General features: G+C 35.4%; 1 protein-coding gene across 1 annotated transcript in view; it reads left to right on the top strand.

Moving 5' to 3' along the window:
- Positions 1-23,682, top strand: part of TRHDE (thyrotropin releasing hormone degrading enzyme) — a 421,266-nt gene that overhangs the window by 287,086 nt on the left and 110,498 nt on the right. Inside the window, exons 8-9 of the mRNA XM_033221251.1 lie at positions 20,410-20,475; positions 21,102-21,289. Of these exons, the coding sequence (XP_033077142.1) occupies positions 20,410-20,475; positions 21,102-21,289 (254 nt within the window). The remainder of the gene's footprint in view (positions 1-20,409; positions 20,476-21,101; positions 21,290-23,682) is intronic.

The following is a 23,682-nucleotide window of genomic DNA, read 5'->3' as shown; positions in this document are numbered from 1 at the left end:
GATATCCTTGTTAACTTTCTGTCTCGTTGATCTGTCTAATGTTGACAGTGGAGTGTTGAAGTCTCCCATTATTATTGTATGGGAGTCTAAGTCTCTTTGTAAGTCTCTAAGGACTTGCTTTATGAATGTGGGTGCTCCTGTATTGGATGCATATATATTTAGTATAGTTAGCTCTTCCTGTTGAATTGATCCCTTTGCCATTATGTAATGGCCTTCTTTGTCTCTTTTGATATTTGATGGTTTAAAGTCTATTTTATCAGAGACTAGGATTGCAACCCCTGCTTTTTTTTGTTCTCCATTTGCTTGGTAGATCTTCCTCCATCCCTTTATTTTGAGCCTATGTATGTCTCTGCATGTGAGATGGGTCTCCTGAATACAGCAGACTGATGGGTCTTGACTCTTTATCCAGTTTGCCAGTCTGTGTCTTTTAATTGGAGCATTTAGTCCATTTACATTTAAGGTTAATATTGTTATGTGTGAACTTGATCCTGCCATTATGATATTAACTGGTTATTTTGCTCGTTAGTTGATGTAGTTTCTTCCTAGCCTCGATGGTCTTTACATTTTGGCATGTTTTTGCAATGGCTGGTACCGGTTGTTCCTTTCCATGTTTAGGGCTTCCTTCAGGGTCTCTTGTAAGGCAGGCTTGGTGGTAACAAAATCTCTAAGCATTTGCTTATCTGTAAATGATTTTATTTCTCCTTCACTCATGAAACTTAGTTTGGCTGGATATGAAATTCTGAGTTGAAAATTCTTTTCTTTAAGAATGTTGAATATTGGTCCCCACTCTCTTCTGGCTTGTAGAGTTTCTGCTGAGAGGTCTGCTGTTAGTCTGATGGGCTTCCCTTTGTGGGTAACCCGACCTTTCTCTCTGGCTGCCCTTAAGATTTTTTCCTTCATTTCAACTTTGGTGAATCTGGCAATTATGTGTCTTGGAGTTGCACTTCTCGAGGAGTATCTTTGTGGCATTCTCTGTATTTCCTGAATTTGAATGTTGGCCTGCCCTACTAGGTTGGGGAAGTTCTCCTGGATGATATCCTGAAGAGTGTTTTCCAAGTTGGTTCCATTTTCCCCCTCACTTTCAGGCACCCCAATCAGACGTAGATTTGGTCTTTTTACATAATCCCATACTTCTTGCAGGCTTTGTTCATTTCTTTTTCTTCTTTTTTCTTTTGGTTTCTCTTCTTGCTTCATTTCATTCATTTGATCCTCGATCAGTGATACTCTTTCTTCCAGTTGATCGAGTCGGTTACTGAAGCTTGTGCATTTGTCACGTATTTCTCGTGTCATGGTTTTCATCTCTGTCATTTCGTTTATGACCTTCTCTGCATTAATTATTCTAGCTATCAATTCTTCCACTCTTTTTTCAAGATTTTTAGTTTCTTTGCGCTGGGTATGTAATTCCTCCTTTAGCTCTGAGAAGTCTGATGGACTGAAGCCTTCTTCTGTCATTTTGTCAAAGTCGTGCTCTGACCAGCTTTGATCCGTTGCTGGCAATGAGCTGTGCTCCTTTGCAGGGGGAGATGCGCTCTTATTTCTTGAATTTCCAGCTTTTCTTCCCTGCTTCTTCCCCATCTTCATGGTTTTATCTGCCTCTGGTCTTTGATGATGGTGACGTACTGATGGGGTTTTGGTATAGGTGTTCTTCCTGTTTGATAGTTTTCCTTCTAATAGTCAGGACCCTCAGCTGTAGGTCTGTTGGAGATTCCTTGAGGTCCACTCCAGACCCTGTTTGCGTGGGTATCAGCAGCAGAGGTTGCAGAAGATAGAATATTGCTGAACAGCGAGTGTACCTGTCTGATTCTTACTTTGGAAGCTTCCTCTCAGGGGTGTACTCCACCCTGTGAGGTGTGGGGTGTCAGACTGCCCCTAGTGGGGAATGTCTCCCAGTTAGGCTACTCAGGGGTCAGGGACCCACTTGAGCAGTCAGTCTGTCCGTTTTCAGATCTCAACCTCCATGTTGGGAGATCCACTGCTCTCTTCAAAGCTGTCAGACAAAGTCGTTTGCATCTGCAGAGGTTCTGCTGCTTTTTTGTTGTTGTTATTTATCTGTGCCCTGTCCCCAGAGGTGGAGTCTACAGAGACAGGCAGGTTTCCTTGAGCTGCTGTGAGCTCCACCCAGTTCGAGCTTCCCAGCGGCCTTGTTTACCTACTTAAGCCTCAGCAATGGCGGGCGCCCCCACCCCCCCACTCTGGCTGCTGCCTTGCAGTTAGATCGCAGACTGCTGTGCTAGCAATGAGGGAGGCTCCGTGGCCGTGGGACCCTCCGGGCCAGGTGTGGGTATAATCTCCTGGTGTGCCCGTTTGCTTAAAGCGCAGTATTGGGGTGGGAGTTACCCGATTTTCCAGGTGTTGTGTGTCTCAGTTCCCCTGGCTAGGAAAAGGGATTCCCTTCCCCCTTGCGCTTCCCAGGTGAGGCAATGCCTCGCCCTGCTTCAGCTCTCGCTGGTCGGGCTGCAGCAGCTGACCAGCACCAATTGTCCGGCACTCCTCAGTGAGATGACCCCAGTACCTCAGTTGAAAATGCAGAAATCACTGGTCTTCTGTGTCACTCGCGCTGGGAGTTGGAGACTGGAGCTGTTCCTATTCGGCCATCTTGCTCCGCCTCCTCTTGCTCTCTTTTCTTCCTTTCTTCTTTTTTCTGGGATCAGACCCTAATCTTCATGTTCCACATAGGAAAAATGTCTTAATGCTCTTTCTTCTTGATTTATTATCTACCTAAAATTTGTGTTCTCTTGCAATGTATGTATCCTTATGACCCACCTTAAGGTTTTGGCAACAAGGCAAACTTTAAAAATACATACCTGTATGTATGTGTGTGTGTATGTATATGTAATATAGAAAGGTAGTAGTTTTCTGGGTTAGTTCACATATGCATATTTAACTTATAAAGTACCAGTGTAGATTCTGCTACATTTTCAATTTTTTGTAATATTTTGTATAGGAATATGTTTTAAATTTCAATTTAAACATATATTTTTTAGCAGGAAGAGACTCTAGAGATTTTCTGAGAAAAAGTTTGTTTCTAATAGTCATATTGCCCACTGGATCAGCTATGAGAATGTTTAGGAGAACAATTTCTTATTGAATAATCACAGCTTTTGTTGGTGATTTGTTGGTAACACCACCAACAAATTGGCTTGCATTTTAATGTTTGAATTGAAAGTGGAACTGGACTGAATTGAGCTTAAACATTTCTGTGGTTATATTATGTGTCACTAATAAATAATATATATTTTTAAATGCAAAAATGTTTACATTTTTGCAAATTCTACATGTCTACTGTTCTGTGTAATCCATTTCCCAAAATGATAGCAGGCATATTTTGAGAAACATTAGGCAATAGAATAAATAAGGAGAAATATTTCTCATTTCTACCTCCAGTTAATAGTGGTTTTCTGCAAGCCTCTCTTGACCTCTGATGTTATCATTATGAAATGTAAGAGTTGGACTAAATACTGTAAGATTCCTTTTGTCTTTTATATTCTCTAAATCTAGGATTACTTTAATGCAGTTTACTAGTTAGACAATTTGAGATTGATATATTTAATTTGGGACACCTGTTTTAATTTGATGGACACATTTGTAAACTAGATATGCAAGAGTGAGTGACTCCATTTTTTTTGAATCTTTAATTATTTGAATATTAAGACTGTATTATATAACTATCAATATATAGAGAACTATAAATGTAGTCAAACCAGAGCAGCATTTTTGTAACAGGGAGTTTTTGCTGGTAAGAGTTTTATTTTTCTAGTATCAGGAAACGACGTATATTTCCTTGGCTTTTATTTACTTGTTCACTTTCATAATTGGCTCTGGATACTTTACAATTTTATGATTAAGCTACAGTGGTTTTAGATGTTATATGCTAAGAACTCTTGAAATTTCTTGGTGATTTTCAATGTAAATTTCATCTTCTAATGCTGGAATTTCTACTTGAACTCTTGAAATCTGCTGAAACCAATTCTACCTATTGGTTTTGCATTTAGATATATTGGAGTTGGTTTTGAGAGGAGTCAGCAGCCTCCTTGATGAATGACATTACAGGGAACTCAAACACGGGGAATTTGCTTTTTCAGAGACAAGAAAAGCTACCACGCAGGCTCAGTGAAATTTAGACCTTCAATGCCTGCATTCCTATTCTGCATCCTACACTTTCCTAGTCCACACCCTAACTCTCACATAAAAGACAAAATTTACTTGAGTTGTAATTTTGCCATTCAGAATTTTAAATCATAGTTTACTTTTTGGATACATTGATTCTAAGCCTATAAGAGATACATGATTCTTTTCACATAGTCATAGATTTCTGGTTCCCTGCCAAACCTTCAGCTGAGAATTTAAAGTACTAAGGTTGTTTGGTTTTTGTAATCTCTCCAGTCCAGTCAGAAATAGCCAAGCCTCTCAAAGACTTTGTAATTCTCTATTCATCCATAATGTTCTATTGAAACAGTCATTTGTTTTCCCAAATCTTATTCTTCAGTTTAGGAAACTATCGATGATCATTTAAGCAACTGTTTTGGCCTGAAAATGATTAATTATCATGATCCTATCACTCATTATTAATGACATTACCTTCTTTAAATCTAATCAAGGCAGACAGACAACTGTAGATAACCATCTCTAAGGGTCTACAATCACCCTGGTATGTAATTCTGTAACATACTAAAACCTTTAGTAATATTTCAAGCAGAAAGGAAATTACCATTGGATATAGTCATTTTCTGAAACTGTTGGCAGGGTTATGGAAGTAAAGGTCAGGAAAGCCACTGCCACCCTTCCGGAAGTAAAGACATTTGGGTTTCATAGGGAAGTAATGCACATATTCTCATCTGCCTAGAATACACCTGAAAGCCACTGGTAATACTTTACCCCTGCCTTCTGCCAAAGCCCACATGCCTGCTCTCTGCTATCTGAGCAATGACAACTCCTCCTTCTTTATTGCCATCCATATTCTTTTATGTGTGCTTTTCATTTTGCAACACATAAAGTTGAGCCTAACTAGCAAAGAATTCCTGGAAATGTAGCATTCAAGCTTCTAACTCATGCAGTGCACAAGAGGGTAGATGGTAGGGGAAGTGGTGGTGAATGGCCAACAGTCTGACACACTTAATCCATAAATGTCTTTGTTCTATTGATTAAATATTATTTGCATTGTTTTTACAGGTTGTTTTATTACCATATGGATATTTAAAAAGTATTAACTCCTTTATTCATCTCTTCCTTAATATTGTATTAAGACCATATGATACTTCCCTAGCTAGAGCAGAGAATATTCTCAACTGATTTCAATAATTTTACCAGGACATATGATGAGAGATATAAGGAAATCAAATCAACAATTACCACATTTTACTAACTTCATAGCTTCAGTCCAGTTGCTTGTGGTCTGTAATATCCAGTTTTCTCTTTGAATGAGTAGATTTGATCATATCATGGTGAATCAGTACCAGTAATATATAAAATTTGTAAATTTCTAAAGTGATTACTCATAAAATAAGGATCTGGAAAAAAGACAGGGAAGTTTACTACTGTGAATAATTGTTTTGGTTTTTGATTAACTTATAAATTTAGCCTTTGATTTGCATAATCACAACTGTGGAATCCTCAGTCTTACCTCCCCAGGTGGGCCAATCCTCCTGGGATAAGTTAAAGTACAGCAGCAGTTTGCCGTAATTGCTTTTGATTTAAGACCACCTCTACACAGGACATCTGGAAAACAAGATTATGTGTTCTCCCAACCCAAGACTTTCTCCTAGCAATAATTCCAGAGAGTAATGATGACTAAGAAAGCATCTGCATAATACATGACCTGTTGCAACTTAAGCAGAGTCAGTGAGAAATGCAATAGGCAGGTCAGCAATAACTAGAAACTGTCTCTTGCACAGAAGCTCCAGTTACACTTTTTAGATTTATATCATTCTTATCTTTAGCACCTCATTTTTGTTTGTGGTACACACATCTCCAAATTCCTTCCTAGGTCATTTCTAAGGGAAAGCTAGCAAGATCACTCGTGGGTTTCATGCCTATTTAATATTTATACTATTGGAATCTGGTTTTTTCATTAAAATGTTGCAAGCATAAGTAGAGTCCTTACTAGTGTAACTTTGGGGTGGAATATATGCAGTGTAACTCCACTTCTATCCTCTCTTCCTCTTGGACAGACTTTAGGACCCAGTATTGTTGAATTTCCCTTTCTGTGTGGTACGTGGAATATAAATATACTGCAATTTTGCCCTAATATTTTTGTCTGTCTCTATAGAAATTCTTGGTGATTTCACATATTTCTCTGAAATATTCCCTTCTCCTATAAATAAATGTTTTTATCTAAATTCCTTTTGTAATAAAAATTGCTCACCTAACAGCATCTTTTGGTAATTATTTCATATCTCACTTACAGGGTTCTTAGTGTTTACATGCATATACATTACTATTCATCCATATACAACAATGCTTATAGTTAAAATATTCATTTGACCAATAAATTAGAATCTACTTCTTTAACTTTGTTTTTATAATTTAAGTCCAACAGTTCAAATCCTGAGTCTACATAAGTAGAATAAGTCTTACTTTTAAAGTAAGTAATTCAAGTAATGATTCTTTTAGATATATATCTTTACATGACTTGGATTTTTCTTATTTCATTTTTATGTTTTAATCTCCCTAATTACATTTTTTTCACATTTTTCTGGAAATAGAAATTAAAGCTGTAATTATAAAATCCTCAGATAACATTGACTGGCTCGGTAGCTATTAAAAAAATAATTAGTACCTGTGCTATGGCTTTTTCTTTCAAACAAAACAATATTGTTTTAATGATTTGAGCCTAGTAGTACCATTCTTCATGTTGTTATGAGTCAACACCAGGGTATTGAAATTATAAAGTGAGATCATTATTAAGCTTGATACAAACCCAAAAGTCTGAAATCCCTGTCAGAAAGTGAGTCACCTTTCTGCTCAAGCAGTGAGGGTAATTGAACATCATCTAAAATATGGTTGAATAAAGAAAGATTTCTCTTGATTAGTATTTAACTGCTCTTTTCCATAAGGTAACCTACAACAAGATGTTTGGCTCCAATTATCAGGGTGGAAATTGCTTATGCAAATCAATGTAAGGCAATGAGGTGTGGATAAAAAGCAAAAAGGAAATATCATTATTATTGGTTTGTGCTCATAAAATTCTGATAGCCTGAAAGTAATGACAGGTAAAAAGCCATAGGGATTATTAGTAGCAACAACATACTCAATAACTTGTGTTCCAATGAGGTGTTATATGGTAACATGTGTATGCAGGATTTTTAGTTGAAAACTGCAGGCTTACATTTGTGAGAGAGTGTTTTCTCCCTTACATGTAGGTTTTCAGATAAGTAAAAAGTCAGAAAATAATAGAGGAGCAGAGACATTGTGTCAAAGTTAATTTTCTTTCTGAAGAGATAATATTGTGTTTTTATCCAGATGGCAGCTGAATCATACTCAATCTAAAATGAATGACCATAGACAGCTTTTGCTCCAATGTCTCCTAGTTTTGCTTAAAATGCTATGCAGTTTTAGATATGCTATGGGTAAAATGGTTAACAACTTGAAAATAATTTGATGTGTTCACTCAATGTCATATGATAATAATGTTATTACTAATTTTTAATTATTGAATTTGACTTAATTGACATTTAATTTATTAAAGACATAACTATAAAGGAAAATTAATGAGCATGTTATAGAGAAAGAAATATTTAAGTTTCAGAAAAGATTTGATGGATTTCAGATTAAGAATTCCATCTTTAATACAAACAAGTACTTTAAAAAAAGTAAATATCATTCTGTATTCATATTTCTGGATCAGAGAGAAATAACTTTTATTCATCAGTTTTTAAAATATACAGCCACTGATTGAATCTTTATTAATTTTCTTCTGATTTATAGGTTGTTAACCAGCCAGTGTGGCTATATAACTAAAAAGCCCTTATTTTTAGAGACATATATCTCTATTTAATAATCCTACAGGCATTTGTCCAGCTCAACAGGAGGTCTCATAAGTTTATATGTATTGGTTATCTGTTATGTGTTAGTTAAGGGCTCAAGATGTATTACATATTAGCTAATCGGGTTGATACTGTGAAATGACATTTTTGGTTATTTAAATGTATCTATGAAATTATTAGACACATTTCGTTGACATATGGATGTATTTGTATGTTACTATATGTGTAAATGCACGCCAACCTGTAAATATGGACACATCTACTAAAAACTGTCTCTGACTCTTCGTAGACATTGCCATTTGGTTAGATCGCTAGTTCTGTACTATAATAAACTTGCCTTACAGGCATTTTTCTGTAACCTACTTAACTCCTGCATCAGCAGTTTTCTTTCTTTTTCTTTTAAAATTTATTTTTCTTTTTATTTTATGTTCTCTTTTTGGAAAGTGCATGTAATAGCCTAGAACTATATATTTGGAAACGTTACAAAAATTCCTCCTAAGTTAAAAATATTTATCCTCATTTACTAATATTTTCATAATTGCTTGACATGATTCTGTTACATAGCTTAGTTTAATACTAGTAATATGACATAGATGTACCATAATATATTTTGCTTTATCCATGTTTGTGAGCAGTTACGTTGCTGTCCAATTTTTGTTAAATAATACTCTAATAATCTTTACGTTGTTGATTTTTTCCATTATATTTTCAACTATCTCTTCATATATATATTTTAGGAGCATAGTATCAATTTTTTCTCGAAAATATTAAACCAGTGTATAATGCTAGAAGTTTGAAAGTTCTCTGTTTATACTATACTAAGTAAACAGGATTCTTATAACTTTTCAGAATAAATTTCTTACTAATTTAGTAAGTAAAAAACTTTTTTCATTGTTATTTCAGTGTATACATTTTATCATAAATGAGGCTATGAAATATTTTAATACATTCTCTGCTTGCATTTCACTCCTTTCATTCACTCTTTTATAACATTTATCCATGTGTCTTATGCATTAAAATTGAGGTCTTACTCTCTTTTTAGTAACTTTATTTAGTTATAAAATAAAAGTAATGAACTATAACATATTTACTGCAAATTCTTTTTCTCTTATATTTAATATGTCAAAATTATTGTTATGAAAAAATACCTTATAAATTATTGACTTAGGAGTGTTACAAAGACTTAAGTTATATATTTTGAACCTGGTTTACAAAAGGTTCGTATGCATCCAAAATTTCCCTTTGGTCTACCTCTGTGTTTTTGTTTATGGAAGAGAGAACTTCATGTTAGCACGGCACAGAAAGAAGTGGTAGTATCCACTTGTTATACTGAATCTGATTTCCTTTTGCAATCAGTCTCCTGTATTCACCTTCTCTCTTCTGCTCAAGGTCTCTCCTTATGATTATTTTACAGATCATTTTCTTTTCCATTTAAGAACAATAGCACATGTAAGTATTAAAAATCATTTCTTAATGTTTTGTGCTAAAAAACAAAATGATAATTTCTCTTCCTGTACCAGCTTTGCTTAGTTTTATATCTACAGTTCACATTCCCCACCCATTAGACATGTCCAGTCATTCATTTATTCCACATGTATTTATGATGCCTCTAGTCTATGTCAGACATCATGATAAGTACTAAGTATTGAGGGCATGCTGTACACAGTAGATATGGCCCCTGTTCTCATGAATCATGTAACAGGATAAAGGGGATACACCATAGATAGGAAAAAACAAATCTATTTTTTGCTCAATGTGAAAAAATTCTAGGAAGCAAAAGTAGGATGCTGCGAGAAAGCATAGCGAGTGGGTGGTTGGAACAACTCCAGATCGGGTGTTTAGGGAATCCTTGAGAAGACGGTAGATATGCTGAGGTCTGAAGGAAGAAAGATCGGGGTCGGGGAGATTCCAAGAAGAGGGAAGGGCTAAGACAAGAACTGAGCACATTTAAGGAAAAGAAAGAAACTGATGGATGCCTAGAGTTAGTAAGAACAAGAGGTAGGAGAGGTAAGCAGCAGGCAACCATGCATTGCCTAATAGTCTGTGCTAAGAAGCTTTAATATTGTTCCAACTGCTGTATTAAACAGTTTTAAACTGAATATGACATGGATCTATTTACATACAGAACAGTTCTCTGGCTAATTGTAATAACACACTGGGATTGGGGCAGTCAGAATACCAAGAAAGGGATTGGGCAAAAAAAGTAAGGAGGATATTTTTATATTCAGGTGAGAGATGATCAAGGCTTAAGTGGTTCATAGAAATAGAGACATAGATGGATCTCAAATGTTTTTTAATGGTAGAATACAATGGACCTAGGGATAAATTGAGTGAAGAGCATGGTATGCGAAGTGAGGAAGAGAATGTAATCAAGAATGATTCTGAAGTTTCTGGGATGAGGACCTGGAAACATGCCTTGAACAACTGTAACAACTGGGGGTTCAGAGAAGAGGAGGAGCCCGTGGAGATGACTGAGATGGAACAGCGAGAGAGGCAGGCAGAGTACCAAAGCATCATATCACAGATGCTTAGAGAAGAGTTTGTTTCAAGGACAAGAAAGTGCCTGGCCAACAATGTTAAATGGAGTAGCAAGGTGGAGAAGGATAACAATTGTAAACTGTTCCTTTTGGTACCCTGTAAATTCATCAGTTTCAGTGGAGTAGGTTAAAGTGTGAATGGGAATGTGGAAATGGAAACAGAGTATGTAAAATAAAATTAAACGAATTTTTTCAAGAAAGGAGATAAGAAAAAGCGGGTCAGTTGTTAGAGGGGGATAAAGGCTAAGGAAGATTTTTGTTTTATTTTTAAATATGAGAGGGAGTTGTACTGGTTTTAAGCTGGCAGATAAAGATTCAGGAGATGACTCTGATAATGTTGGAGAAGTGAGAAATAACTCCAGGACCTTGCTCATTGAGAAGGTGAAGGCACTTGTCTTTAATAGGAGATTTATCTCCAGTAAATTTGGAAAGCTGGCAATGGGGAAATCAGAGAAATCCTTTCTGATGACTTATTTTTTTTAGTGTTTTTTGAGAGAAGGTCACTAGCTGAATGAAAATGAGGTGAGAGTGGGAAGTGGAGAAAGTTGAAGATAGAGAATTCAAAGAGTAAAAAGGTACTTTCTAACAGTTTTGAGTTTCTATTTGAATTTGGTGATTATGAATAAGCTCAGCTTTTCAATTGCATGATTTTTTTCTGCGATATTCAGCTGTATGAGTACAGGTTTAGAGAAGACAAATACTTGGATTCCTCCATGACTGGGATTTTTGCCAAACTATTGTAATTGAAGGACAGTAAAACAAAACAGATGAGGCTGTTTCCCAGGATTGATTAAGATGATCTATGAAATCTAATCTGGATACTCAGGGAAGAGAAGACAGGAAGAATCTGCTAGACAAATAACCCACCATTAATAATAAGAACAGTAAGATTAGTGTCTTTATTGCATGAGTGCCAACTTGGGTAAGTCTCTTTTGTGCTGAGTCGAATTAGTGTACCCATTCCATGAACTGCCCATCGGGGTCTTGTCATCCCAGTAGAGCTCTGTGAAAGACAGGCTGCTGCTAGTCCCTATAACTTGGAGAACTGTCCAAAACTCATTACTTTCCTGTATTTGGAAGGAAGTCTTCTAAGCAGCTTTTCTCAAGCCTAAAGGAAGCTCTGTTCTTAATTTTTCTTTTCCTTTTCTACCGCTCCACTGCATCCCCCCACCCCACCCCACCCAGGCAATTTCCTCCTTCAATTAGTACATATAATGTTCTTTGCTTTGCTTTGCTTTTCTCTCTTCTCTCCTATTCTCTCCTCTCCTCTTCTCTTCTCTTCTCTTTTCTTTTCTCTGCTCTGCTCTTTTCTTTTTCTCCTTCTTCTTTTTTTTTTGGAGTTTCGCTCTCGTAGCCCAGGCTGGAGTGCAATGATACGATCTCGACGCAATGCAACTTCTGCCTCCTGGATTCAAGTCATTCTCCTGCCTCAGCTTCCTGAGTAGCTGGGTTTACAGGTGGCTTCCACCTCACCTGACTAATTTTTGTATTTTTAGTAGAGATGGGTTTTACCACGTTGGCCAGGCTGGTCTTGAACTCCTGACCTCAGGTGATTCACATGCTTCAGCCTTCCAAAGTGCTGGGATTACAGGAGTGAGCCACCGCTCCCAGCCAAGTCCATCTAATTTTCTTATGGTGTCTCTAGAACATTTTGGCTTCTCTTGGAGGGAAGATTGAGGAAGACTTTTGACACTAGCCCTTTTTTCCCATTTATCTTGCTATTAAAATAACTGAAGTTTTTTGGATTCTTCATGTGGTTGGCATTTTTCTAAGTCGTTTATTTGTTTTATATCATTTTCTGTGCATACCCTTATCAGGTAAGCACTACATTATGTACATTTTTCAGTTGAAGAAATTAAGGTTTAGAGAAAATAGATACTTTAACAGATCACATGACTGGTAGGGATCAGCCTGGATTAATACATATACCTAGTTTATATATACCTTCTTTCTCAACTAAATTACATTTCTTCCCAAATTGCCACCAGCACCAGGGCTGAGAGAGCACAGAGGTGGGAGAGGGGAACTCTGTGTACATGTCTACAATCAGTGGGTAACTTGATTTACAAGAAGCAGTCCATTTTTACCAACCAGGATGTAATTTATCTATTTTAGGAGTGAATGATGATCAAAGCCCTTTAACAGGATATTCAGAAAAAGCAATTCACAAACTTCATTTTTACCAATAGATTCACTTTATGTCTCAGTAATATTTCATGCCAGCAGCAAAAGTGAGATGTAGAAATATTTTAGTGCCCCAGAACTCCTCTATAGACTGTGACACATTATTTCACTGACAGGTGTAGGACCTTGTCACCTTGTTCTGGAATGACATAGAAATCCTACAGCGGAAATATTGTAACTCTGGTCATGTGCCTGGAGGTTGAGGAATTGACGGTATGATTTATAATTACAACATAGGAGATATTTGAAAACAAAAGTGGTGTGAGAAGATGCCATTGTCTGTAATTTAAAGCAAACCAACAAGAAACCCTTTCATGAGCTGGCAGGTTGTTTTGATTTAAAATCAAATTTAAAATGTTCTGATGTTCTACTATATTTAGCAACCACTTATAAAAATACACTTATTCTTGCAAAATTTACATAAATTTACATTACTGGGTGGAGTAATGGATTTGCAGAATATGTAAAATGACTTTTGTGTTCTAAATACTCTCATATCTAAGCAAGCTACTTCTAAAGGTAAATTTAGGGTAAACACATTTAAAAATTCAGAATCAGAATGGCATGCAAACCATGAAAACTGACTTTCAACTATTCTTCTTCTATCTCTCCAATAGCTTTCTTTCCTAGATCTGTCATCTCTTTTTTCTTTTCATGTTGAGTGGCTTGAACGGCTGTACCTCAAAAATTTAGTAATGGTTCTTATTATACTGGACTTATGTCTTGGAAACCTAATATAATTTAATAATAAAGAAAAGTTTCAATAATTATTTATACCTTTTCATCTTTGACTCTTATCTAATAGAATTAAAATATAAATATTATTTTTTAATCTTTGCATAAAGCTTTCTTAGTGCTTTATTACTCATTTTTATTTAATCTTAAAATTTCCATCAATTTCTAGGTATGAATCCAAATAGATACCTTGGTCTATAGTCTAACTTTCTTTGTTTGAGTTGGTCACCTGTCACTGTTGTAGTCTCCTTTCTCCTGTTTGTCAAGGTTAGGGAATGTAAAAACATCCTCTGAAGTGCATGGGCCAGGCTTCAAATGGGTTTCATCCAACTCTTGTGTGACTTTGCTGTGATCTGATACTTTTAATCTACTTTTGCTGTTGTTCATGGATCCCTTTAAGATCATCTTACTCTAATAATGCACATACTTACAAATATATAAGTTCAGAACTTACAGTTCTCAGTGCAGAAACCACTGCTTTGGAAGCTTTGTTTAAGACAAAAGTGTTGCTTTTTAAAATGTTTTGTTGTTGTCACTCTGTCTGCCCCCCCCCATCTATAGAACCTTCTCCACTTTATTTCGGTTTTGATCTTTCTCTCCAACATTCTTGTCTGCTTTTAAAACATAAAAAATTAAGGATACATGTCTTTCATGCCATACCTACTGTTCATAACAACAACAAAAGCCTAACTGATTTACTAAATAGATTTTAATGTTCTTTAGCTTTTATTTTGTATAAGTTGTAGGCAGTAGTTTATTTTCTTACTAGGGATCACTAAGATAATGTAGAAGTGTCTTGCTTCATTTTGTTTAACCCATTAGTGTTGTATTATTCAAGCAACAGAAACAAATTCTGGTTAAATTAGGCAGAATGGAAATTATTTGAAGGATATACGTAGCCCATTGAATCATTGGGAAGGCTGAAGAACCAGGCTTACAAAATAGAATAAGAACTAAAATAGATAAAAAATCAAGAGATGTAGCCAAGGTTATGTCACAGGAATGACAGGTTCAGCTTTTCCCATTAGAGTGGCTACCACAGGACTCTTAGTGTCACCATGACAGGTACCACTCTTTTAGGATTCATAGTGCTAGGACAATGCATCCCCGTGTCTGAGGCCACAGCACATGCCCAGGCTTTAGCTGCCAGGGAAAGTGGAGAGGGAATATTTAGTATTTTGTCCCTTCCATTTCAATAGAGGAAGGCAGAGATTTTGCCTTCCTCCCAGATTCCATAGTGAGTGATTGCCCCCCTATAAAACTGGTGTTTAAATGCTGGAAAGCCAAAAAATGACAAATGCCCACTACAAATTTTTTGAGGTACAATTATTCTTGATAGAAAGCAACAATATTTCAAACTCTTGCTTCAGCCTTCTTGTCACATAGTCAGAAAAATCAATGCTTGAATTTACCTAGCATTTCCAGACTAGTCTTACAAGTATAGGACATCCTAGTTCCCAGTGTCAATGAGTCCCAGGCTGCTGTACCCTGTCTCACTGGAGAAAGCACTACTAGTGGTGGTCTTCCTATACCTAGTTGCCTCCCTTTTTTATTGGCTGAATTTTGATTTTTTTTTTTCAAATTCTCACCCTCTTCTAAACAACCATATACTTGAGAGGACTGTGTCTTTCCTCGGGTAAAGTTCAAACAATGCTCCCTTAAGATGCAGTAACAGATTCTTGCTAGAGCACATGATGCAATTTTGACAAATGACAAATATGGGAAATTTGCTGCAGAATTTGAGTGGACGTTTTCCTGATTCTTTAAAGGAGGTTCTCAGGAAGAAATTCTGTATCTTTCCTCTGTACAATGTCATGTCTGAATATGATGATTGCTGCTGCCATCTAGCCACCAACCTGAAAATGGAGCTAAATCATAGATAGGGCGGGACCAAAATAATTCCAGAAGAAAGTGGCTACAGCTCTGTCCTACCTACTTATGATAGGAAAGAATGAATACAGATTTTTTTTTTTTTTTTTTTTTTTGAGAAGGAGTCTCACTCTGTCACCAGGCTGGAGTGCAGTGGTGCGATCTCGACTCACTGCAAGCTCCGCCTCCTGGGTTCTCGCCATTCTCCCGCCTCAGCCTCCTGAGTAGCTTGTACCACAGGCACCCACCACCACGCCGAGCTAATATTTTTGTATTTTTAGTAGAGACGGGGTTTCACCATGTTAGCCAGGATGGTCTCGATCTCCTCACCTCGTGATCTGCCCACCTCGGCCTCCCAAAGTGCTGGGATTACAGGCATGAGCCACTGCGCCCAGCCTAAATACTGCTATTTTGAAAGTCGTTCTATGGTGGATGTTTATTACTTGCAGCTAAACACATGTAAACGAATCCATATGGTTTTTATGGAATCATCCCTTTATGTCTCAAGGAGTAAACCATTTATGTGATTAATCCTCTATCCTAGCATGCTAAAAGACTCATTAATAGGAAAGCAATTATTCCATAATTATTTCCATGTAAATCTTAAAAGATAATAGAGCTTTACTTCCTTAATTCACTCTTTACTTTTCCCTTGTCTTTATTAGTCCTGTTGGATTTTACACATGACATGTTATGAACCACATCACTTGTTAGCAAATGAAATAAAACAAAAATAGTCTTGTATGCAATAGTTCACAATTTTTGATGACATTATATGCAATCGTATATATCCATTCAAGTTATATGCCTGACAAATATATACTGAAATAATGAATTATGTCCCATCTTAATATTTAAATATGATATTTTGGGGGATCCTGATATACATATATATGTGTATATATATATATATATATGGAGAGAGAGAGAGAGAGAGAGAAATCACCTGTTGTGTACTAGATTGGGCACAAAGATGTTGGTTAAATAGTGGTAAACAAGATTGGCAGTCATTACTCTCACGGAGTTTACAGACTGTGTGAACAGTCAAACTAATAAACAGGCACCTATGACACAGTGGGATAAATGCTATTATATAGAACATTGTGTGACAATATAAAAGAGATATTTAACTTAGAATTAGGAAGGAGGTTGAAGTGGATGGGAAATGATTCCTGGAGGAAATGCATCAAAATTGAGTCCTGGAAATTGAATTGAATTGAATTGAGGTAGCCAAAAGAGAAAAGAGTATGTAGAGAATTGCATGTGCGGAGAACCAGAAATGACACAAAATATCCATTAGGCATCTTCAGAAAGCTGAAAGTGGCTAAATTCATGCAGGGAGCAACAAGTTAACAAATGGGATTTGAGAAATACAGAGGGACAAGACTATGAGGGCAATTTTTAGGTTATATTAAGGAGTTTGGACTATATTCTGAACATAGCAGGGATTTATGTGTATATTTAACCAAAAATATTCTGACTTTTTGGGAGAGACTAGATGTGAAAGGGACAAAGCAGAAACAAGGGCAGCTGTCATCATCCATGTAAGATTCTGAACAGTAGATATACAGGTAAGGGAAAGTGGGAATCTTGGAGTATATTTAGTTCATGTATTATTAATTGAATGTGGTGGAAAGGGCAATCAAGGCATCAAGATAACTCTTTGCTAGGGGTGGATGAAAAGTTCTTCACTGGAGAGGGGCCACCAAAAGGATCAGATGTAGGGGAGGATAATGAGTTCAGTTTTTAATAGGACTCAGTTATCTATGTGGCTAATAGGACTCAGTTATCTATGTGGCTAATAGGACTCAGTTATCTATGTGGCTTGGATATATTGGCTATTGGATTTGGGTAGTCAGAGGCATGGGGTTTGGATGTAGGCTGAAGGCTCTGAGTTCCAATGTTCTGATTTCTTAGATGATGATGATAATATCTACCTCTAATGTTGTTGTGTGGATTGGATGAGATAAAATTAAGGCAACTCACACAGTGTTAAAAAGGAGACAAATATTACTGTTTTCATGTGCTGTGCTCTTTCATTATTATTGATAATGATGCATTTCCTTCTCAGTTACTCAGTTTTCCAACCTATAGCCTGAGATTATTAAAAAGATTACCACAGAGAATGCCCACCGAATATTTATGATGTGTTAGGCACTCTTCACTCTTTTAACACTGTATATTGAATCATTCAATTCTCAGAAAAATATATATAGTAGTTATTTTATTATCCCCATTGTTATATATGTGAAGATAGGCACAAAGAGTTGAACAGCTTTCTAAAGCTCATATAGCTAGTGAATGTTGGACCTTGGGTTTGAACCAAGGCAGGCTCTTGTTACTGCATTTTAAACCACTGTGCTGTGATGCCTGTCTCCACAGGCAGATGTAATATATTCTTGTTTAATAGAGTTTTAACTTTTAATCAGTCTATATTATTTGTTATGTCTCTTAAGAATAGTCTGGTGATTATCTTTATTTTATTCCTTACAATAACTCTATTATTTCTGAAATACCTACTATAGAGAGACCACAATTCTTTTAAAGTTAATATTAAAACATTCTTCTATTTTATGTCATAATGTCAAATCTGCTGAAGATTGACTTTTATACACATAAACGTAAACTTAGATTTCCATTTCAGATTTATATCTCTGAGGACTTTCATATTCACTGACTTAGAGATTTAAAAAGAACTTAAAATACTTTTATTCAATGAGATACCAAATATGATTTCATCTTGCCAAGTAGTTATTATACCAAGACTTCTATAGCTTCAGTCATGGAAATCTCCCTACACAAATCACATCTCAGTATTTGTAGTTGTTCTCAGTAACCTTTTCTTCACCATTGTTTCCCCTGTACTAGAAAGTTACCTGAACACGCTAAGTACTCCATACATTTTGTGGAATTAATGAAAAAAATAGATGACTGATTATTAAAACATACTCATTATCTTTTAAGTTTCTTTATAATTCTGCAAAATTTTCTTAATTCAAGCTATGAGTATGTTTATGCAAGCTTTCTCTTTAAAAAAAGGGAAACTTTAAAAAAAAAAAGTTGGCACATGTAAAATTCCAATAACATCTGAATATCAGGGTTACTGAGAGTTCAAGAAGATATGTTATCTTCCCTGAATACAGAGGCAGGCAAGTTGGAAATTGCTTCTTATGTCTGGATAATTTTCATTTCAGCCTGCTTGAAGTGGAAACTTGAATCTTTTTCTAAACTGAGAAGGGAAGAAATAGTTCAAACTGATGATAGTAGGACAAGGTCAACTCATATTATGAATAGTTAGACTTTTTTGATCTTTGAGAAGAAAATTGTATATTGGATTTTATAGTATTCCTTTATCTCCCCTTTGCTGAATTAGCCTAGCAGCACTACCCATAAACAGAACCTAAGACTAAAGAGTTCTAATATTAGCACCGTTTATTATTACATCACTAAAATAAAATGCAAGTTAGGCACTGTGGCTAAGGCCTGTCATCTCAACCCTTTGGGAGGCCATGGAGGGAGACTAGCTCAAGCCCAGGAGCTCAAGGCTAGCGTGGGCAACATAATGGGATCTTGTTGCTACAAAAAATTTAAAAATTGTATAGCTGGGTGTGGTGGTGTGTGTGCCTGTAGTCCCAGCTACTGAGGAGGCTGAGGAAGGAGTATCACTTGAGCCTGGGAGGTAAAGGCTGCAGTGAGCCCTGATCATACTACTACACTCCAGCCTGGGTGACAGAGTGAAATCTTGTCTCAAATAAAAAATTAAAAAATTAAATAAAATGCACTTTTATATTTTGTAAATCTTATTCCCAAATTTATTCATTTAAGTGAAAAGAGCGTAACGAATAATTTTGAAAGTTAAATCTGAAATAATCTATTTAAATCCTGGTCTCTGGGTTTATGTTGAAAAACCTCACATGGAATGTTCAAAGCCAAATTAGGATTCAGAATGGTTATTCAGGGTTATATGTTTTAACAAAGTTATTCATAGCACCTGATGGCAATGATGAATTTGTGGTTGCTAAGTTAGTGTTGGACATTGCATCTCTAGGCATCTGATTAAGTGGGAGCTGCCATTTGCTGTGCTATGAGTTGCCAACAAAAGCTGAACCTGTCACAGGTGTGACAATTTGTATTTCAGAAAATTTGCTTCCCCCAAGTTTAATTATTCCCGGAGTAGCCCACTCCATATAAAGTACTGAAGGAGTCAGCATGTTTCTTTTCAGTACTTTGATGTCATTTAGGATTTTGTCTACTATCTATATGTTGCAGAGATAATGGAATTTCAAATGAAGAAGGAGGGACTTTTACAATATAACACTATTTTTATATTCATATTTCTGTTTTGAAATCAGAAAAAAATAATGCAAACCAGCCGTAACCAAATAGCACACTGACGAGACAAACCGTGGTTCTTAGAGGAGAACAAAGTGTGAATCGGATAGAAAGTGTATAGGTTTTACCACTAATAACTAAACATTAAAAATGGCAAGTCCAAAGCCCCAAAATATTAAATAAACTTAGGAATGACTTTTTTCTTATCAAATATTAATGTGTGTTTCAAATCCATGGAAATAAGTATTTATCATTATTGTAACAGGCAGCCTTTCCTTTGCAGTAAGGCCACTGAACTGGAGACAGATTGTGAAGAGAGTATTCTTTCGGCAAAGCAATCCCTCTTAACATCAGCATATATTAGCCCTTTCTTTTTTTCATAAAATATTTCTTTTTCAACACTCTAACACAAAACCCTGATGGGAAAGTTTCTCTAAACCTTTCATTGAAGAGGTAGTGTTTTCAGAATTGACTGAGGTTGGCTTGCTCAATTAGAGAAAGATCTTTGACCCTGGATATCTGTAAGGAGTGATTATAGTTATGAAAATAATTTTTAAGAGATTAATATTGGTTGATGACTTAATTAGGAAATATTCTATAGTGAAATCTCTTTGGAATATTTTTAAATGAGATTTTTTAATCTTCTTTTATGTCCTTTCTTAGTAATATAATTCCAACATATGAAAATTATTAACTGAATTGATAAATAAATGTGTTTACTAGTTACTGTTTAACCTTTGAATTGTAATTACAATTTTATATTCTTGTAGGATTATTTAACCATTCATAAGTATGGCAATGCAGCCAGAAATGATCTCTGGAATACATTATCGGAGGTAAAGTATAGGAAGCTCAAATATCAAAACCTCTACTTGAATATTTGAACTGCACTTATAAGACATTCATAGCCTTTATTGACACTGACAGTTTGTTTTCACTTTTTACATTTTTCATTTGTTCATATTGATTTTTTGTTTTATATAATATATTGTAAAACAAAGGGGTTTAAAACTAAACTACAAATGGTAGTAAAAGATACCTCGCCTACTTTCAAACATGACAATATTTCTGAAATATAATTTTAATATGGTGTAAGATATTCATGTTAAAAAATAAATATTGAAGTTTGAAATAATTTTTCCTATATGTCAAGTATTTAAATGTGACACTAGACATTCTGGGAATACTTACTGATGCTGCAGGGATTTGCTTGAATAATAACACATATTTTATTTTATGTTATGTAAAAACTTTAATGTTAATACAACTTTCATTTTTATATACATGTATGAAGCTTAACTTAGGGTAAGAAGATTAATTTCACTAACATTATATTGGCTTCACTGACTTTAAATGTTTTCATATTTAGGTAAATAGTAAAGATAGAAATAAAAATGGTTAATGTTAATTATGTTGATAATTCATGTTTATAAAACTAATTTATACATTTTTCCTTGTAAAGGCTTTAAAAAGAAATGGGAAATATGTAAATATACGGGAAGTAATGGATCAGTGGACACTCCAGATGGGTTATCCTGTTATCACCATCTTGGGAAACACAACAGCAGAAAATAGAATAATAATTACCCAACAACATTTTATCTATGATATCAGTGCTAAAACTAAAGCACTTAAACTTCAAAATAGCAGGTACAACATTCTTTTTTACGTGAAAAATATTGTTTTTATACTTACATTTGCAGTTTTAATATTTCAAAGAGCATTAATAACAAAATTCTGAAATGTTTTTTGTTATTAAAACCTATATTAAGTGAAATATAGTTTTTGTTTATTTACACAAGTTATTTTGATTCTCTTTTTACTCCCATTTCCTGGATATCTGAACCTTCAAGCTGAAAAAACACCAAAGTTATTTGTTTAGGAAGACAGAATTTTAAATAATCATGGTGTTTAAAAAAAAATAAAATGTTATTTTTCACTTTTCCCCATGTTTCTTGAATTAAATGCAAGAAAGTTAAAATGTGTTGCTGTGAATTAAAAGGAATTGAGCCCACTGTGAGATTTATAAAGCAAGTGAGAACAGAAACTCATAATGCAGAAAAACTAAAACAAAAATCAAATGAAATAATGTCTGAGTCAAAGGAATTTCAAACGATAACTTGAAATGATCTAACGATTAATGTCACTTAGTATCAACATATATTCTGTTTCTCATTTTTAGTGTTTAAAATCAATAAACAGACAGCATACATAAAATCTTTATTTGTTGTTTCTTTAACTTTCTGCTGAAACTCTTATTTAATTACGGATAACTCAGCATGTAGCACTTTTCTTTCTTTTCTACTTTATGTTTTCTATTTTGTGTCTCATTAAAGTCTGGGCCAAGAAAAGATGTTAAAACTTAAATCAGTCCATTTCATTTCATTTAAGATGCCCTAGTGAGACTTTGGTTCCAGTGAGGGCTGGGGATGGGGGTGGGGAATGGGAGGTACAGGAAGAGGGAGAGAAGTTAAAATTGATAAGCACAATGAGATGTTTGGATTAGGTTACCCATGCTGTCTCCCATTATCTTGGAAAATTAGGAGTCTGACTTTATCTTCCCCCCATGTCCAGGAGATTTGGAACAGACATTAAATTTGCTTTGTCATCTCTAAGAAGAATGGAAATTGTTCCCCTGTAGGCTAGCTCCAAGACCAGCCAGTCACTCAATCTAAGTGACTGAGATATTCATGAATGTTTCTCGTGACTACATTTGGAATCCGATTTAGGAAAGCAGTGTCTTGTATCTTTCCATATACACTCTATATTTACCTTTAACACACTACTCTTTGCAATCCAACTGTGTAGACTCATGGAATGTGCTTGTACCCTGCCACACTGTCACCACTGTTAGGGGCTGACTCTGTCATTGCTTCTTTCCCCAGCCTGGGTTTCCCACATCTGCCAGGTGCTGTTTCTAATCTTCTAATGTCTGGCCCAAGGCAAAACAAGCACAAGCGTAGGCATCAACTCTGGCCTTGCCAGGAAGTACATAAAAACTACTTGACTGTGGCAAAGTTAGAGAGATTTGGGCCAGGCCTTTGAGAATGATCAGTGTGACACAAGCATCACTGATGCAGAAAAACATAAAGGACACGCAGATGACAGAACAAATTTTGAACAAAAATATTCTGTCAACCTATAACATACATCAGATGTACCAGCCAGGAGTCTAATTCTTTAAAGGAAGAATTTCTCCCAGGCTGTATAATCATATGTAACATCTAGACAGCTTTGTCGGTTTGTCTTCTGGAATTATAAAATCATATGTATGATTTTGAACTCTGAGAACTTAGCATATAAAATATTAAGAGTAAGATAATACAGGACATCTTGTTAGTCTAAAAAATGATTTTCTATTTATTTTGCAATTATAGACCTTGTAGCTGAAAATGGATTATTGCAATTTTACATTATTGATCATTTAATTCACTATAACATCCTGGTCAAAGCTTCAATACAATTCTCTCTGGCCTATGTATATAGCCTTCCTAGATCTCTATTTCACAATGCAAACAGTTGATAGAGTAAAACCAACTGCCTATCTATTCCAGAAATCCTGTGAAATCTGTATATTTTCTGAGCCAGAAAAATCAATTATTTGCCTTTTCATTTTTCTAAGAAACACTAGAACATCATTGCAATATGCCTAGAACATTTTAAGTGAATCCAGTAATTATATAATAGTTGTATTACAACATAGAAAGGAAAGATCTTTACATAACTAAATAGTCACATAAAGTTAGCTGATGTGTAACAGAGTGTCAAATATGTTCTAGAATTTTGATACTTGGGAAGTTGTGAATTTGCATAGCCCTTTTCATTATACAGTTAATGCATTGCAATGTAAAGTAATGTCTTCCTATACACTGAGGAGCTTCTCAGTGTTCTTCGCTGCAGAGAATTTTACTAATCTACATAGTCATACTTTCCTTCTCTTAATGCCCTGATGACAGTGACATCTGACCAGTTTTTCACAAAGTCTGGACAAATGCTTCATTAATTTTGATGCTATTTTATAAAAAAAAGTCTCATTCAGGTTT

This window comes from Trachypithecus francoisi, unplaced genomic scaffold, assembly GCF_009764315.1.
Source record: "Trachypithecus francoisi isolate TF-2019V2 unplaced genomic scaffold, Tfra_2.0 Lachesis_group11, whole genome shotgun sequence".
Lineage (NCBI taxonomy): Eukaryota > Metazoa > Chordata > Mammalia > Primates > Cercopithecidae > Trachypithecus > Trachypithecus francoisi.
The sequence above is the reverse complement of the archived record's forward strand: the minus strand, read 5'-3'. Positions and strand labels throughout refer to the sequence as shown.